The sequence below is a fragment of the Nomascus leucogenys genome, chromosome 1a (genome assembly GCF_006542625.1).
Source record: "Nomascus leucogenys isolate Asia chromosome 1a, Asia_NLE_v1, whole genome shotgun sequence".
NCBI lineage: Eukaryota > Metazoa > Chordata > Mammalia > Primates > Hylobatidae > Nomascus > Nomascus leucogenys.
In genome coordinates this window covers 77,000,315-77,018,355 of record NC_044381.1, presented here as the reverse complement: position 1 = coordinate 77,018,355, position 18,041 = coordinate 77,000,315, and the positions used below count along the sequence as shown (strand labels likewise).

The 18,041-nt window shown below is 38.4% G+C and overlaps 1 protein-coding gene across 3 annotated transcripts in view; it reads right to left on the bottom strand.

Annotated features, from left to right (window-relative positions):
* PCNX4 (pecanex 4) overlaps window positions 1-18,041 on the bottom strand; it is a 44,272-nt gene that overhangs the window by 23,875 nt on the left and 2,356 nt on the right. For 2 of the 3 annotated variants that reach the window (XM_030811567.1, XM_030811556.1), the window contains exon 2: window positions 5,102-5,843. In XM_030811567.1, the coding sequence (XP_030667427.1) occupies window positions 5,102-5,790 (689 nt within the window). In that variant the 5' untranslated portion in view covers window positions 5,791-5,843. Of the gene's footprint in view, window positions 1-5,101; window positions 5,844-18,041 lie in introns of those variants that run through there. The other variant, XM_012504451.1, reaches the window with a different exon arrangement.

The window sequence follows — 18,041 nt, the reverse complement described above, 5'->3', positions numbered from 1 at the left end:
AACTCCGTTTCAAAATAGTAGAAATAATAATAATAATAATAGACAATTTCTGAAATAATTATTCACTTAAGTATATGTTGACAGTCCCAAAGCAAATGTATAGCAATTATGGATATAATATAGTAATGGCATTGTATGTTTGCTCACATAGATGTCAGGACTATGCCAGCTAATGTGCTCTGCCTTATAATATATGCCCTTCAAATTTTTTTTTTTCTTTTTTTTGAGATGGAGTCTCGCTCTGTCCCCAGGATGGAGTGCAGTGGCGCAATCTCGGCTCACTGCAACCTCCACCCCCCGGGTTCAAGCGATTCTCCTGCCTCAGCCCCCCAGTAGCTGGGACTACAGGCACACGCCATCATGCCCAGCTAATTTTTGTATTTTTAGTAGAGACGGGGTTTCACCATGTTGGCCAGGATGGTCTCGATGTCTTGACCTCGTGATCCGCCCACCTCGGCCTCCCGAAGTGCTGGGATTATAGGTGTGAGCCACCGCGTCCGGACCAAATTTTTATAAGCAGAGAATTAATGAGCACAAGATTAACAATGTGATGCTAAATTAGAGGACAATACTTTGTTAGAATAAAATTCATTTCATTCTGAGTAGAAACCACTCAAGTAACAAAAAATCAAGAAAATCAAACCATACATAAATAGTAAGCCACAGGAAGGTCAAGGAAAACATGTAGATTGGTACACTTTTTTTTTTCCCCAAGACAATACTCCTCTATCAAGGACAAGATAATTTGTGTAAAAATAATGTATGCTCATGAAACCTTTTATCAAAACTAGATTCTACCCCTAAATCTCTTTTGGTCCTTTAACAATAAGCAATGGCAAAGTAAAGTATTTATATACAAGGATAACATAATTGAAGTAATCAAACATTTGATTATTCTCCTGTATATAGGACTTAGCTCCAAATGGATCATTATTGTGGTTAATTCTTTAATATGGAAAAACATTTAAATTCTAATACTTCTGATAATTTAAATTCTAATACTTCTAATAATGTAATAGAAATTTTCTACGGTAAAAAAAATCTCAGCCCTTAAGATGAAAACTTAGTTTGGAACCTAACAGCTATAAAAATGTTTCAAATTCTGCACACTCACTAAGATCCACATGTCAAGAAAAAAGATGTTTTCTACAGTGGCTAAGATGATATAAATGTGTATCATTCATTCAAACAATTCCTGAGTGTCTGAGCTAAGCATTGTAGATTTAATGTCTGTCTTTGATAAAAATTAAAATGCACAGAAAAAGTCATTTAAAAGTATTATTACACAACTGTACTAGGTAAAGAATGGGGAAGGAAAATATTACTACGCTGTGGGGTTCACCTCTTCTGCTTTCCTTCATATCTTCTGAAATAAAATTAAGAAACAATTTATCTGACAACTGTCCAAATTTGAAGAGTCCATGCATTTCATACATCATTTGGCTGCAGTATCACACCTATTGCCTAGAGATGATCTCAATTCTATTATTTTCTTAATCAAAAATGAAACTGGAGGTGATTTTTCTGGATAAACTAGTCATTTTCTTCTTTAAAAATAGATGTGGGGACTGGCTTTGTCTTTTTAGTTACAGATAAAAAAACAAAAACAAAAAACACTTTGTAATTATCAAATCTTAAACATTAAAACTGTATATTAAATCCAACAAGATTTTAGTAAAAAACCTTTTATGTACTTTTAGAAATGAATAATGCAGAATGTCAGGAAAACCAAATTAAAAGATTCTTTTTTAAAATTAAAGAACCTAGGACATCATTTTGAATCCAAAGATTACATTAGGCATTCAATTTCCGATCTCAAAAATGGGATACGGAGACAGAACTCAAGAATTTGTATTCTGAAAATAACCACCTTATAAATTTTAATATTTTAAAGGCAATCATGTGTATACACACATTTAAACTCAATTTTAATGCTAACTTATCGAAATCAAGTATTTAACTGGAATATATTTTATAGTCAGTAAATCATAGTGATATTAAGAAACCAATTATAAATGGATTTCCTGTTATTAATCCTCCCCTTACGTTTTTGATTAGGTGAAGAATTACATGGGCACTACATTGTCCTCTGGTTAATAAATGTAGTGTAACTAGAGATTAAAAGTTAAGAAATTGCAGACAGACACCCAAGGAGGGGTCAGTTTCAGTGCCCAAACTGACTAAATATTTTAAAATGCTTTGTCTTAATCAGCTTGGGCTGCGATAACAAAATATCATAAACTGAGTGGCTTAAACAACAGAAATTTATTTTCTAACAGTTCTGGGGGCTACAAGTACAAGATCAGGCTGCCAGTATAGTCAGGTTCTGGTGAGGACTCTCTTCCTGGCTTACACATGGCTGCCTTTTTGCTGTGTCTTTATGTGGCAAAAAGAGAGACATCAAGCTCTTTGGCGTCTCTCCAAAGGGCACTAATCCTATCAGACTAGGGTCTCACCTTCATAAACTACCTCCCAGAGGCCCATTTCCAAATCCCAGCACACTGGGGGTTAGGGCTTCAACATAAACATTTTTGAGGGAACACAATTAGTCTATAACATTCCATCCCTGGCCCCTCAAAACTCATGTCCTTTTCAAATTCAAATGCAAAAGACATTTTTTCCATCCCCATATCCCCCAAAGTCTTCACTCATTCTAGCATTAACTCTGATGGCTAAAGTTCAAAGTCTCATCTAAATCAGATATGGATGAGACCTAGGTGCAATCCATCCTGAGGCAAAATTCCTCTCCAGCTGTGAATCTGTGAAACCAGATGAGTTATGTGCTTCCAAAATATCAGGGTAGGGGAGGTATAGAAGAGACATCCCCACTCCAATAGGAGAAACAGGAAAAAAAGGGTGATGATCCCAAGGAAGTCAAAACCTAGCAAGGCAAATTCCATTAGATCTCAGAGCTTGAGAATAATTCTGTTTGGTTCCATACTCTGCCCACCAGGCCACTGGGGTGGCAGGTTGCCGCCAGTGCTCTAGGTGAAGGTCCTGCTTCAGTGGCTCTGAAGTTCAGTTCTGCTCCCAAGGCTTTGGGTAGAGGCTAGCTGACTTGTTGAAACAGATGGTAGCCCTCAAGACCCTTAAATCACCTTTGGCATAATTTTCCCCTCTTCTTGAAGAATACTGCACCTTTGTAGCTGAACAGTTCTATCATTACATCCCGTCAAATCCAAGAAGTTCAACTGTCGGCCTTCATTACTTCCTGTCTCCAACCACTTCAATTCAAACTGGCAGTGTTTCTACTCATATAATGCCAAAAGCTCTTTACTGAGTGATAGTCCAGCCCCATACTTTTGGTGTTCTCTTCAGAATATGCTTTCTCATGTTTTACAATGTGGATAATCCAGGCTGAAAATTTTCCAAATCTTCAAGTTCTGGTTCCTTTTCTTGCTTAACAATCCCTCCTTCAATCCATCTCTCTCTTTTCACATTTTACTAGAAACAGTCAGGAGAAGCCAACTGCTCCTTTCAACACTGCACTGAACTCTCCTTACGTAGATATCCAACTTCATGGCTCTAAAGTTCTACCTTCCACAAAACACTAGAACACAGTTCAGCTAAGTTCTTTGACACTTCGTAACAAGGATTGCCTTTCCTCTGGGTTCAGGGTACTTCAGACTTCATCAGAATCACCCTTAATGTCCATATTTCTAGCATGCACATCAAAACCCTTGGCTAGGCGTGATGGCTCAAGCCTGTAATCCCAGAACTTGGGAGGCCGAGGCGGGTGGATCACTTGAGGTCAGGAGTTTGGGACCAGCCTGGCCAACATGGCAAAACCCTGTCTCTACTAAAAATATAAAAATTAGCCGGGCATGGTGGCGCATGTCTGTAATTCCAGCTACTCAGGAGGCTCAGGGAGGAGTATCACTTGAAGCCAGGAGGTGGAGGTTGCAGTGGGCCGAGATTGCGCCGCTGCACTCCAGCCTGGGCAACAGAGAGAAGACTCCGTCTCAAACAAAACAAAACAAAGAAACAAACAAAAAAACCTCTTTCAGCCTCTACCCATTACCAACAGTTACAAAGCCATTTCCACATTTTTAGGTATTTGGTACAAAGGCATCCCACTTCTTGGTAGCAAAATCTTAATCAGCATGGGCTGCCATAAAAAAACGCCATGGGCTGAGTGGCTTAAACAACAGCAATTTATTTTCTCACAGTTCTGAAGGCTGGAAGTCCAAGATCAGGCTGCCAGTATGGTCAGGTTTTGAAGAGAGCTCTCTTCTGTGACTTGCAGGTGGCCACATTTTTGCTGTGTCCTTAGATGGCACAGAGAGGGACAGATCAAACTCTCTGGTACCTCTTCTCATAAGGGGACTAGTCCCATCATACCAGGGACCCACCTTCATGACCTAATTACCTCCCAAAGGCCTCATCTCCAAATACCATCACATTGGGGTTTAAGACTGTAATATATGAATTCTGGAGAGACACAAATATCCAGTCCATAACATGCCTGAACATTTCTACCTGGACACTAACCTAAGAAAAGAAAGCTGCAATCTACAGAGACGGAGAAAGAATAGTCAAACTTGAAAAGGCAAGTAAAAGGGGTTATCAAACAATTTTGTGAACAATTATGTCTGTTAAAAAAAAACTATTTTCTGCTTTTCTTCTGTAACAAGTTGGTTTTTAAAAAATCTGTATTACTTCTACTATTGTTGCTATCACAAAATTAGAAATAAATTTTGTATTTGTCTTAAATTCACTCAATCTGTATATAATATTTATGTGTATAAATTTTAATTTCTTCTTTCCCCCCACAGGAAAGTTCCATCTCCTTACACAGGTTTCAGCCAGGCTATTCTAAAAACTCAAAGCTCCTTATTTAAAGCGAAACACAAAATTGAAAAGTTCCTTCTTTATCTCAAAAAGGGTTTTTTAAAAAAACTCTTTAATAAGTTTTAACTATTGCTTTAGTATGTTTTACAGAGATTAATCCTAAAAGAATAATTATCAAAATAACCTGTCACCCAATGGTTTGATGATTTTTAATCCATGGATTCATTTTTTTGTAACACTAAAAGGAAAGCTCTCTTACTCTGTATACTTAAAAACAAAGTAAGTTACAAAATATTTGGTAGGTTTTTACCTGTGTGCCAGATCCACAGAAACAAAGAAAAAAATATAAAGAGGTCTCATAAGAGGAGTAATTTCATAAGTATCCTGTGTTTGGAAAGTCGCAGTCTCTGTAGCTGTGTTTACAATTAATGAATATTCTCCTATACATAATGTCATCCATCCAAAGAAGAATAGTAGAGCAGTGCCTCCTGTACTGCCATACAGCAAGGTTATTCTATTTGGGAGCAGATACCATGTTCCAAGACCACACGCTAATCCAGCAAGAACAGAATGAAAAACTGTATTGGCTATATATTTCTTGCCAGGAATGAGAAATTTGACAGTCTCAGCACCAGCACAACTTGTAAATTCATGCTCATCCTCCTCTGCTAAGATATCCGTGGTTAGTATTCTTTCTACTGTTGCTGATTTGTTTCTGGCGTATAAACTTGTGAACTGGATGACAAATGCAGTAAAAAGCATTAATCCACCTGAAAGTGCTGCTGTATAATAGTCTTTCAGGATGCCCAACTGGTACAAAAGTGTTCCGACTCCACCCCAAACCCATGGCATTAGAAAAAGAATAATTTGATTAACATATATGTAAGGAGGGGCACAATAGCCTAATTTGAATCGAAGGCCTCCAAGAACAGTCTGTGGAAAGCGCTTCAGAAAGAAGTCCTGCTTGTAATCATTCAGTAGAGGCACATCTGGACTCATCCTCACTCGGGATTATTCTGAAAGTCACATGCTTTTCTGTAACACAGCAGTTTCTAAAAAATAAAAATTAAAAAAAAGTCACTGTTTGAAAATGTCATACTTAAAACTTGTGAGGAAAAACCTCACACTACTATTTCATCTCCTCACTTCCTTCCAGGGTAGGATTTATAACTGTACTTCTCAGACCCCTTTCTGGCACATACTTGACACTAAGTTGCTAGTTTTTATAAACAAAACCAATATGCTCAGTTATTTTATTTTTTGAGAGAGGGTATCACTCTGTCACCCAAGCTGGAGCGTACTGTCGTGATCACAGCTCACTGCAGCCTTCACCTCCCAAGCTCAAGTGATCCTCCCACCTTAGCCTCCTGAGTAGCTGGGACTATAGGAACATGCCCCTAGGCCTGGCTAATTTTTTATTTTTTGTAGAGATGGGGTTTTGCCATGTTACCCAGGCTGGTCTTGAGTATCTGGGCTCAAGTGATCCTCCTGCCTCGCCTCCCAAAGTGCTGGGATTACAGGCATGAGCCACTGTGCTCAGCCTTTTTATTTTTTTAAAAATCATATTCTTTATTAATTTATAATCTAATCTTTGGAATTAGACTTTAGCTCACATATTTAAATTCTGAAGTCAACAGAACGTTCAAAATGCCAATACTTTCAACTCAAATCAGTTTAGGCTACTTTTATTCAATAGCCATATAAATCTAAGTAAAAAATAATAAAGGTTATCTTCAGTTCAACTTTTCCTTATTCCTTGCAATTTATTCTGAAAAACAGTTACCCTATACAAAACCAGCTAGCAAAGTATTACTTTGGTGGATCATGCTAGGCTAGAAAGGAAAAATTAAATTTAAAGCCATCTTAAAATAGCCTTTCTTCCAGTCAATTTAAAAATAATCTTTAGTCAGTTCTACCTAACCAATATCAATTCTGGAGAGACATTTGGGGCAGCATGAAAAGTCTGGGGGTCACCTTTAAGAATTAGTACCTTAGATCACCTCTTTGGTATACCTCTATGGAGTTTTTAAAATTGTAAACATCTATCTTCTTACATCTTCCAGTCATTGGTCTTAGTTCTGCATAGAATGAATCACAGCTTTTACTCACATGACAGCCCTGCAAGTACAGCTGGCCCTCTGTGTCTGTGGGTTCTGCATTCATGGATTCAACCAACTACAGACAGAAAATAGTCAGGAAAATAACTGTATCTGTACTGAACATGTACAGATTTTTTTCTCATTATTATTCCCTAAATAATAAAGTATAGCTATTTATATAGCATTTACATAGTATTAGGTATTTTAAGTAATCTAGAGATGATTTAAAGTACGGGGAGAAGTGCATAGGTTATACGAATATATGATACCATTTTATATCAGACTTGAACATCCTTGGATTTTGGTATCTGAGGGAGGTCCTGGAACCTATTCTTCACAGATACCAAGGTATGACTATACTCACAAAATAACAGAACTACAGGGCCAAATCGAACCTTAGTGGTCTACGGGTCAATCTTAGAGAATGGAAAGAGTGCCTCCTTCCCCTCCGTACGAGCTTGTCTCCTGCACTGACGTCAGGCTCAGTGTACGATATTCCACTATAATTGTCTTATAGAAGCCAATGGGAAAGGAAGGTCACACTCCTGTGGGAGGGGATAAGCATTCTGACACAAGTTATCTATGGAAGATGCCATCAGACAGGAAAATGAACTTGGATGGATAGCCTGGTTTTGAAGAATGTGGATGTGCCTGAAATTTCCCCAAGGAGTTAGGTAAAAGTTGGCCCTTCTGGCTCTACTGAGATAACTGAGAAACAAGGTAGGGTGGCTTGCTGGGAAAGTAAAGATACTTTATAAACCAGATTATCTATCTGAATGTTAGTATCCCTATTCGTTTCCCTTTTAGTATTTCTCGGTCTTTTGTAAAGTTTTGTTTAAATGTTTTCATTCATTTGATGAAATAATCTGTGATTATATTCCAAACAGTGGAGTATCTGAAGTGTTATTATTGTCAAAACATGGAAAGATGCCCATGATATACTGAAAAATAAAATAAACACACTATTGATTCCATTTGTATCCAAAAAAAAAAGAGTACACACACCTATATATATATATAGATGGCTGTATATGGTTTTTTTTTTTTTTTTTTGAGATGGAGTCTTGCTCTGTCACCCAGGCTGAAGTGCAGTGGCGTGATCTCAGCTCACCGCAACCTCCGCCTCCTGGGTTCAAGCGATTCTCCTGCCTCAGCCTCCTGAGTAGCTGGGATTACAGGTATGTGCCACCACACCCAACTAATTTTTGTATTTTTAGTAGAGACGGGGTTTCACCATGTTGGTCAGGCTGGTCTTGAACTCCTGACCTCATGATCTGACTGCCTCGGCCTCTCAAAATGCTGGGATTACAGGCATGAGCCACTGCACCAGGCCATATTTACCATTTTCAAAAACTTGCAGCATATCCTACTCTACTCAAAACAGTAAGTCCATAAACTGTTTATTCGGTTTTAAAATGTTTGGAAAGTATCTATACTTATTTTTTATGGAATAATGCTATCTATTCACAGTATTACTGGCTCAGGGAAGATTCTGCCTAGATCAATATATCACAAAGTGACACAGGAGCAGCATGAGCCTAAGGGAGAAATATGGCTGGGTTTCTCCTGTGGAGGAAATGACTGGAGAATTTTAAGATGTCAGAAGTCCAATTTTAATTAGCTCCCTGTCCCTTACTATGCTTTAATCTCTATCATCAGCAAAGCAGGAACTAGTTCATACTGAGAAATAAGGGCAGAGGTACAAGAGTAGGCATAAGAGGCAAAATAAAGTGGGAGAAATCAAGAATTGAGTGAGAGCAGACCAAGAAGTACAAAGAGAATGTATGTTCCCTCGAGAAGCCTAAGAAACTTGGGAGAGGACACTGATACGGTGATGAGTCATTTTAATGAACCATTTTTAAAAGGCTGAAAGATACAGGATCATATATCCCACAGAACATATCTTAAAAAGGGGTCTGTGGTCAAGGCAGTTTGAAAAATTATACACTATACTGTCATCTTGAAGAGTCACAATGGATATCAGCAGACTAAAGACTTTGAGATCTTTGAAATTAAAAAACACTTCTGCAAGTCTGCTTAAAATGTGTCATTTGAGTTTTCCAAACTTATTTGACCTTGGAACCCATTTTTCCCATGATATCTAATAACAGATCATGTAACTAATGTTTTATGGAAACTAAGAAACACTGGACTGGGTTTCCATCAGGATCCCTAAAGATTGAGCCAAACCAAGAACTGAAAGGGTATGCCAGTTAAGGAGGAATGTCATGAACAGAGGTACACAAGGAAAAAACTATCAGAGAAATTTGACAGGTAGCAAGCATATCAGACCTAAAGACTGATTTAAAGTATAGGTGTTTCTTTCTATTTTCTTTTTAAGGATAAAAGAGTATTACATTATGGATACTAATAACTCATTAAGGAAGTATAAAGACAAAAATTACGATTCACTGGTATCCTTTGACATTTAATTTTAATTACAGATCCTGGAACATTTAAAAATATTTAAGAACTTGAAAACACTTTATTTGTAGGAGACAACAGTTTCATTTATATAGAGAAATCTTCTAAATGCTAACCTGAATTACTAGCATAGAAAACAAATTCACAATAACTAAAATGTACTCCCCAAGTGAGAATTTGGCACATAGTTCTGAAAGCTATTAATTCCCAGAAGAACTGATGCACTGGTATGGATGCCACCTCTACAATATTCAAATAAAAAATGGCTCAAGACTTAGGAAAAAAACAAAACTGTGAAAAGAGAACTTAAGGGATAAAGATGACATCACAACACTAATTTAAGCCATAGGCTTTCTTCATATACTACTCTGAAAGTGGGCCAACAAAACAGCCACAGAAACGTTGCTTTATTTGGGAGTCATATTTCTTATGCATTACTCAGAAGAGTAAGAAACGGAGATCAATTTGGCAATGTACTGAGAGGAATTCTTAGTTACCAAAACTGTATGTAACTCAGACATATATACCACCACACTAAAAATCTGTTAAACAAAAAAACAACAAAAAGTGGCCACATTTTTGGATTAAATATATATTTCTCTAAGATCCAACAAAAAAATTTTGAGACGTTGTAGTGATTGATTTTTGTTTTTTTTAAATCTATCGTATTATTTTTATTGATTGGTTGATTTCATTTATTGAATCCCTCTTTTTTCCTGTATTGTTAGGATTTTGATTTTTTATTGTGGTTGGAACACTAACATGAGACCTACTGTTAAACATTCAAGTGTACAATACAGTGTTGTCAGCTACAGGCACAATGTTGTAGAACAGATCTCTAGAACTTGTTCATCCTGCATAATTAAAACTTCATACCTGTTGAATTGCAACTCCCTATTTTCCCTCCCCCCATTCTCTGGCAATCACCATTCTACTCACTGATTTAGAGTTCGTCTATTTTAGATACCTCACATAAGTGGAATGTAGTAGTTGTCCTTCTGTGACTGGCTTACTTCACTTACCATAATGCCTTCAAGGTTCATCTGTTGTTATATATGGCATGGTTTCCTTTTTTTAAGGCTGAATAATATTCCGTTGTATGTCTATACCACATTTTCTTTAACCATTTATCTGTTGATGGACATTTAAGTTGAATAATACTGCAATCAACATAAAATCACTTTTATCTTGATTTCAGTTATTTTGTATAAATATCCAAAAGCAAAATTGCTAGATCATATGGTAGCTCTTTTTTTTTAATTTTTTAAACTTTTTTATTTTGAGAAACCTCCATACCGTTTTGGCATAGATAATGGCTGCACAATTTTGCATTCCCACCCAGCGTACAAGCGTTCCAATTCCTCCATATCCTCACCAACACTCTTCTTTTGTTTTTTTGATAGTAGTCATCATAACAGGTGAGGTGATATTAAGCAGTACTTCTGCACTGAGGCACTTGTCTCAACTATATTTTTGTTGTACTTTCAGGAGACTATCTTTAACAGATCTGTAGAAATTTATCAAATCTTTGCTCATTTTTTTAACTTCCAAGAGCTCTTCTTTAATCTCTGAGTGTTCCTTTTTATGAAACTGTTGATGAAAAAAGTCGAACTATGTAAAATATTTTAAGAGATTTATTCTGAGCCAAATATGAGTGACCATAGCCCATGACACAACCCTCAGGAGGTCCTCACAACATGTACCCAAGGTGGTTGAGGTACAGCTTAGTTTTATATATCTTAGGGAGGCATAAGACATCAAATACATTTAAGAAATACATTGGTCTGGTTTAGAAAGGTGGGACAACTCAAAGCAGGGGCTTCCAGACTATAGGTAAATTTAAACAGTTTCTGGTTGACAATAGGATGAGTTTATCTGAAGACCTGGGATCAACAGAAAAGAAATGTTCAGGTTAAGATAAAGGATTGTGGAGACCAAGTTTCACTGTGCAGAGGAAGCTCTCAGATAGCAGACTTCAGAGAGCAGGTGGTAAAATATTTCTTACCAGACTTAAAAGGGTGCCTGACTCTTAGTTGATTATCTCTCGTATCTGGAAAGGAAGGAAGGAAAACAAAGGGGAAAGGGGACTCATTATAGAATGTGGATTTTTCCCACAAGAGACTTTGCAGGGCAATTTCAAGGTATGGAAAGGAAATGTATTTTTGGGTAAAACATTTCGATTTTCTTCCTTGTTATGCCAGAGTCAGATTGGAAAGTCAAGATATACAGGGTTAAATAAAACCTATCTGATGAGAATTTATGATTTGTAGGGCATCACTCTCTAGGCCCCTTAGACAGGAATTTGGGCAAGATTTAACAAATCAGAGCTGAGTCCTCAAAATCCTATTATTGTTTCATGAATATGGTTTAAGAATATTAATTACGGAGGGCGCGGTGGCTCATGCCTGTAATCCCAGCACTTTGAGAGGCTGAGGCGGGCAGATCACCTGAGGTCGGGAGTTCAAGACCAGCCTGGCCAACATGGCAAAACCCCATTTCTACTAAAAATACAAAAGTTAGCCAGGCATGATGGTGGGTGCCCATAATCCCAGCTACTTGGGAGGCTGAGGCGGGAGAATCACTTGAACCCGGGAGGCGGAGGTTGTAGTGAGCCAAGATGGCACGATTACACTCCAGCCTAGGTGACAAGAGTGAAACTCCGTCTCAAAAATTAAAAAAAAAAATTAATTACATGTATGTATATATGTTTGGGCGTGTGTGTCTGTGTATAGAAAAATGCTATTTTTTGTAAATTGGCTCTTCATGTCCTTTGCCTATTTTTCTATTGAAGTGATCATTTTTGAACATTTTTCTTATGAATTTGGAAGAACTTTTCATATATGAAGGGCATTAACTCTTTGACATGATGGTTTTCTTTTTTTCCTATGTTACCTTGTCCTTTTCTTTCCTTTTCTTTTTTTGAGACAAAGTCTCAGTCTGTCACCCAGGCTGGAGTGCAGTAGCATGATCTTGGCTCACTGTAACCTCTGCCTCCTAGGTTCATGCGATTCTTGTGCCTCAGCCTCCCAAGTAGCCAGGACTAAAGGCATGAGCCACCACCCCTGGCTAATTTTTTTTTCCCCAGTAGAGATGGTGTTTCACTATGTTGGCCAGGCTGGTCTCGAACTCCTAACCTCAAGAGATCCACCTGCCTCAGCCTCCGAAAGTGCTGGAATTAGGGATTACAGGCATGAGCCACTGCGCCTGACCATTACCTTTTTCTTAAAGCACTGTTAGAAGATGCTAGAAAAGATTAAATATTTAAATTTTGATAGTTGTTAAATATAGGCCAAATGCGTTACTTTTCCTTCTATGAAGAAAGAGCTAAAAGATAAATTATTACTTCCCACAATTTCAACTTTTAGTTACAAATTTTTGAGTACCTACAATGTGCTCAGTGATAATACTGCTCTCTCTTAACTCAAAGGTTACAATCCAGTAAATATCATTTTCCCTTCAAATAACTGTTTTTGGTAGAAGCAATTCTGGAATTCTTTCAATTTTCATTATTAAGCAAGAAACATAAAGTTAATTTATAAATAACCTAAATTAAACAAAATTAAACTTATCAAGAAAAACTAATTTCTGCTTGTTTAAAAATGATTAGACAAACTTTCAGTAATAAATACAATGTATTCATCCATGTTCCTAAAAAGTATTCTACAAAATCTGCAAGGAAATATACTAAAGTTTTACATTTCCAAGCATTACCACATTCAGTAATCTGGAAAACAGAAAATTTTATACCTGGAAAACAAACTGGCCTACACCTAAGTACTCAAAAGCATGATATGAAAGAACTTAATTTTCAGTTGCTCTGGATAAAAATCACTTGCTACTACTAGAGCAATTCTAAAAAGTAGGCATACATGAAGTTTTTTTGATAGCCAAGTGCTATCTGTTGAGGGTACCGGTAGGAATCCAGAGATGCAAAGATAGCTACCATTATAATCCTGAAAATACTCTATGGAATCTTAATGTCATGCCATGGATAAACAGCTAAATTCTGGAGTCTTTTTTTTTCTTTTTGAGACGGAGTTTAGCTCTTGTTGCCCAGGCTGGAGTACAATGGCATGATCTCGGCTCACTGCAACCTCCGCCTCTCGGGTTCAAGCGATTCTCCTGCCTCAGCCTCCCGAGTAGCTGGGATTACAGGAATGCACCACCACGCTCAGCTAATTTTGTATTTTTAGCAGAGACGGGGTTTCACCATGTTGACCAGGCTGGTCTTGAACTCCTGACCTCAGGTGATCCACCTGCCTCATCCTCCCAAAGTGCTGGGATTACGGGCGTGAGCCACCATGCCTGGCAAAAGACTTTTGATGTTTAAACATATTTAACATATATTTCATGCTTTGGTTTACAAGTTATACGGTAGGCACCCCGCTCCCCAACCAAAGGAAAGTCTACCCAAGTACTAGAAAACAAAGACTGAAAAGGAACAAGCACGTTAACATCTCTCTGGATCTATAAAAAGGTATTCATTCAAATTCAAGACTTTTGGAGGGTTTTTGAATAAGAGTGTTCTGTAAGGTCACAGTGTAAGTTAAAGAGGAAAGAAACACAAAAAGTGGCTCAACAGTCAAAAACAGGTTTGTTTTGGAGAATAAACCTGAGAGAGGCTTCTGGCTGATTTCAGTCAGGAAAGCTCTCTCTTACAGACTAAGAGTATTTATTGGTGACAGAACTTATTACAGGCTTGGAATGTTTCTGCATGGGGGAGAAGCTTATGGCAGGGTTGGAATGTCTCTGGTCAGAAGGGAGGTTATCTTGGGGCTGACATCTCTCCAGCCAGAGGGAAGGTTATCTCAGGGGTGGCATGTCTCTGGTCCGGGCGGGGTTTCAAATGTTTCTAGTCAGAGATGTTGTGTGATTTATGTTCATGCTGACCTTAGCCATAAGGCTAATGCCCTTTGGATTTTGGTGGGTTTTTATCAAGGTGAAACTTAAAATGATGGTCCTCGTCCAAGATGGTGATGCTCCTGCTCTGTCAATCCAGACCCTGTAGTTATAAAAAGGACGAGGGGCAGTGTGTTCTTTCTGGCTACTTCCTGCTGACAAAGGGACGGACAGTTTTTGGGTCTTGGATTGACTGCAGAAGTAACACTGTCTGTAGATGTTTTTGGGTAGTTGTCTGTGAAATGGTCATGATTCTGTCAGTTAAAAATCTTTGAAAAAGGTTAATTAGGCAGGGTAAGAACATTAGTCCTAGGCATATTATTAGGAGAGGGCCCAGGAATGGGGTGACCCATGCTATGATTCTGCTCCCAAACCAAGAATCTCTTTGGTTGTTTTGGTATTCCCTTAGCTTTTTAGACCTTTCTTTAAATTTTTCAGCAGTCTCTTACTAGGCCTGATTAGTTGAGATAGAAACAACATTCCCTACCTAATGAGAGGCAGAGGCACATGTTTGGAAAGGCCCACATACTATCTTTTGTTAGTAACAGTTATTCCTGCTATGAGGATAATAATTAAGCAAAATGCTACAGCAATTGAGATTCCCTGTCGGATATTCCACCCTGAGGGTGCTATAGTATATAGCCCTACTGCAAATAGTAGAGTGAGTAAAGCAATTCCCACAAGGCGTAGTAAATAATTTCCATTATATTTAGGACGTTCCTTTGGGCTCTCAGGGGTTGCTTCCTCAGCTTTCCAGGCTTTGACTCGAGTGTGATGTATCCAGGAGTTGATTCCTGTAACAGATATTGTCTCAATTACCCTGGTTCCATAGACTCACTAGACATGGGGTGAAGGATTCCAGGCACCCTCAGTTATTAGTTGTCAGTGCCAGCAGTGAAGAGATTTCCTCCTGTGATGGTTGGGGGGCTTAGAGGCAGCGCCTGATAAAACATCTAGTTTTCAGTTCATAGGGCTTTAAGAAAGCACAACTTATTTTAGAAACTTGTAGCCAGAAAAATCAGAATTTAATTTAAACTGTAGAAAATAATAAAAATTGGAAAACATTAGACAAGACTAGAATTTAACAACAGGTGTGCTCCAGTTTTTGAAACATAATTTTCTCTCTCCAGTTTCCCATTTATTAAAAGACAAGTCATGGTAGGACTGGTTTGCTTTATTGTACTTGGCTTAATTATTTGGATACAGTGCAGCAAGAATAATTATTTGTTACACAGGTCTTTTAAATTGGTATTGATTTATCTGGCTCACCCCTTCATTTGGCCAACTCAGCCAAAATGCTTTGTGTTAGGAGCAAAGAAATCACACGAAGGACCTATGTCTTAACAGTATGAGAGATATGGGGTGGATACCTGGAGAATGCTGTGACTACACTATCATATTACAAGACATTGAATGGCTTGCCACCCATTGGGTGCCAAAGACCAGTAATTTATTGGCTAGCTCCAAATGGGACATATTGGCTATGTGGCACCAACTTATGGCCGTGGTTACCTCCAGAGTGGTTAGGACAATGTTCCCTATGTTATGCTTGGGCACAAGGACGAGTAATTGAGACCCTGCCAAAATCAGCAAACCTTTTTCATTTACAATCTTGTTGGACACATTTGGTATTCTAATGGTATGACCACTTAGCTTCAATCTTTGTACCACAGATAGGTACTGAAGATGTTATATGGGATATAGAGGCTTTAGTGAATTACACCCAAAAGGTCCTGAATGATAGCTGCATGAGTATTTCCTTGCTAAACAAGGAAGTCATGCTTACGAGGAAAGCTGTGCTGCAAAACCGTATGGCTTTAGATAGACTCACGGCAGCACAAGGGAAGACCTGCGCCATCATAAAAACGGAATGTTGTGTTTATATTCCAGATGAACTGAAGAACATAATCTGACTTATGACTGATATGAAAACCCAGAAAACCCAGATACCTGTCAGACCCAAAACCCTCGTTAATCAATCGGTTGAGTGGTGGGTTTGGATCCTGGGGAACTTGGTGGCAGAAGCTTATTGCTTATATTAGGAATAATAATTTGTGTTGTGTCCTGTTTCTGCTTACAGTGTTGTTATGGTTATGTGCCTGCAAATATGTCAACAAACTGAAAGGGCTAGGATAATGATTCCCTAAAGAATTGCTCTAATTGAGAAGGCAGTAATATAGCCTGACCCAGCTTCCAGGTGTGATTTCCTTTTGTTGCTATAAATCTGGCCCAGGTCCCTATATATTTTTTCTCTCTTTTTTTTTCTTTCCTTTTTTACTTCTTTCCTCTCCCTATTTTTTTTTTTAATCTTCATGGGACGTGACCTCTTAGAAATGAGCCTTTCTAGAGACTGAGGACCTGAATTTCTAGGAATAAACCATCCTAGCAATAAGAAAGCAGCTCAAAAAAGGGAGGAAAAACCAACCTGAGTCCAGGAACTCGTATTCCTTTTAAAATGCTTTCTCCACAAGATTTTACAGAAAAAAGAAGGGAAATGTGAAAGGAAACTAAATTTTGGGACCCCAAACTCATTTAGCCAAAGGGAAGAAGTCAACCTGGGAACTAGGTCATGCAAACCTGTCTCCCCCTTTTGGTTTCTAAATAGGATGGCTACAAGATGAAAAGCTACACACCTCCCCCGTATTTTGCCCACAAGGAAATTCCCAGTGAGCTGAAATTTCATCATGGCAATATCAATTGATAGCTTACAGGTGCAGTTACCCCTGGCCCACCAGACATAAATGCAAATCTGATTGTTCCCCTAACCCATTTTGTCTGTTATCTTATGTAAAACGCAGATTCCCCTCATTTTTTCCTCTGCCCCTTTTATGTCATCTTACGTAAAAAATGCAGATTCACTGAGCCAAAGGCATAAATGACTATTTGCCCCTACCCACCTCTTACATGACAATTGTGTACTTCTCAACATCCTGCCCCTTCACCTTTAAATTTGGAGACCTCAAAATCATCTTCGAAGAAAGGCATAGACTTGTCTCCCGGGCATGGCCTTAACTTTGGCAAATAAATCTCCTAAAATGATTGAGACTTGTCCCATCATTTTTCTCGACTGACACCCACTATAAATTCCCTGGGTTGAAAAACTTTTCTTTTAAAATCAAGTATTGGGTGAATGAAGTCTGCTACTCACATGAATTACTAGAAATAAGTTAATTTATTTTACAAAAAAACCTGAGAACCAGTGATATTAAGTGACTTAACCAAGATACAGTGTCAGTTAGTGGCAAAATGAGTTTTTGAATCATACCATGCTATTGCTGTTAGGTTTTTTTTAAAGGGAAGGTGGGAGTTAAAGAAAGATGGGGGTGTGGGGGGGGTGCTCTACAGCAACACAAGTATATTGCAAAAACCTGCAGAGGTGGGGGAGCAGCTTAATGCCAGAGCCCACCACCGTTCACAGGCTGGGGACTTATAGGTATGGGCAGGAGGGGTCTGGGCTGTCTGGTTGCTGCCCTGGCAGGATATTAAGGATGTTCCTATGATCAGGTGGTTTGGCCCTTTCTTCCGGTTGCAGGGTATGATAGGGACGTTCCTTCAGTTGGACCTTTGCTCAGCAAGGTATGATAAGGATGTTCTTGTGTGTTGTGGTCAGGTGGTTAGGCAGGATGTTTCTCACAGCCCAAACTCCCCTGGAATGTGTCACTTTGACCAAGGTCTGCAAAATGCTGGGGGGCTTACAAAATGGTGCAGTTTGGACTAACAACTGCCAAATGAAAGCGAATTTTGTTTTGAAGCTAGAGAACTGGAAGGATAACTTGGGGGAAGAGGGTTCTTTGGAGAAAAGTGGGTCCAAGAGGAATCTAAAAAGTG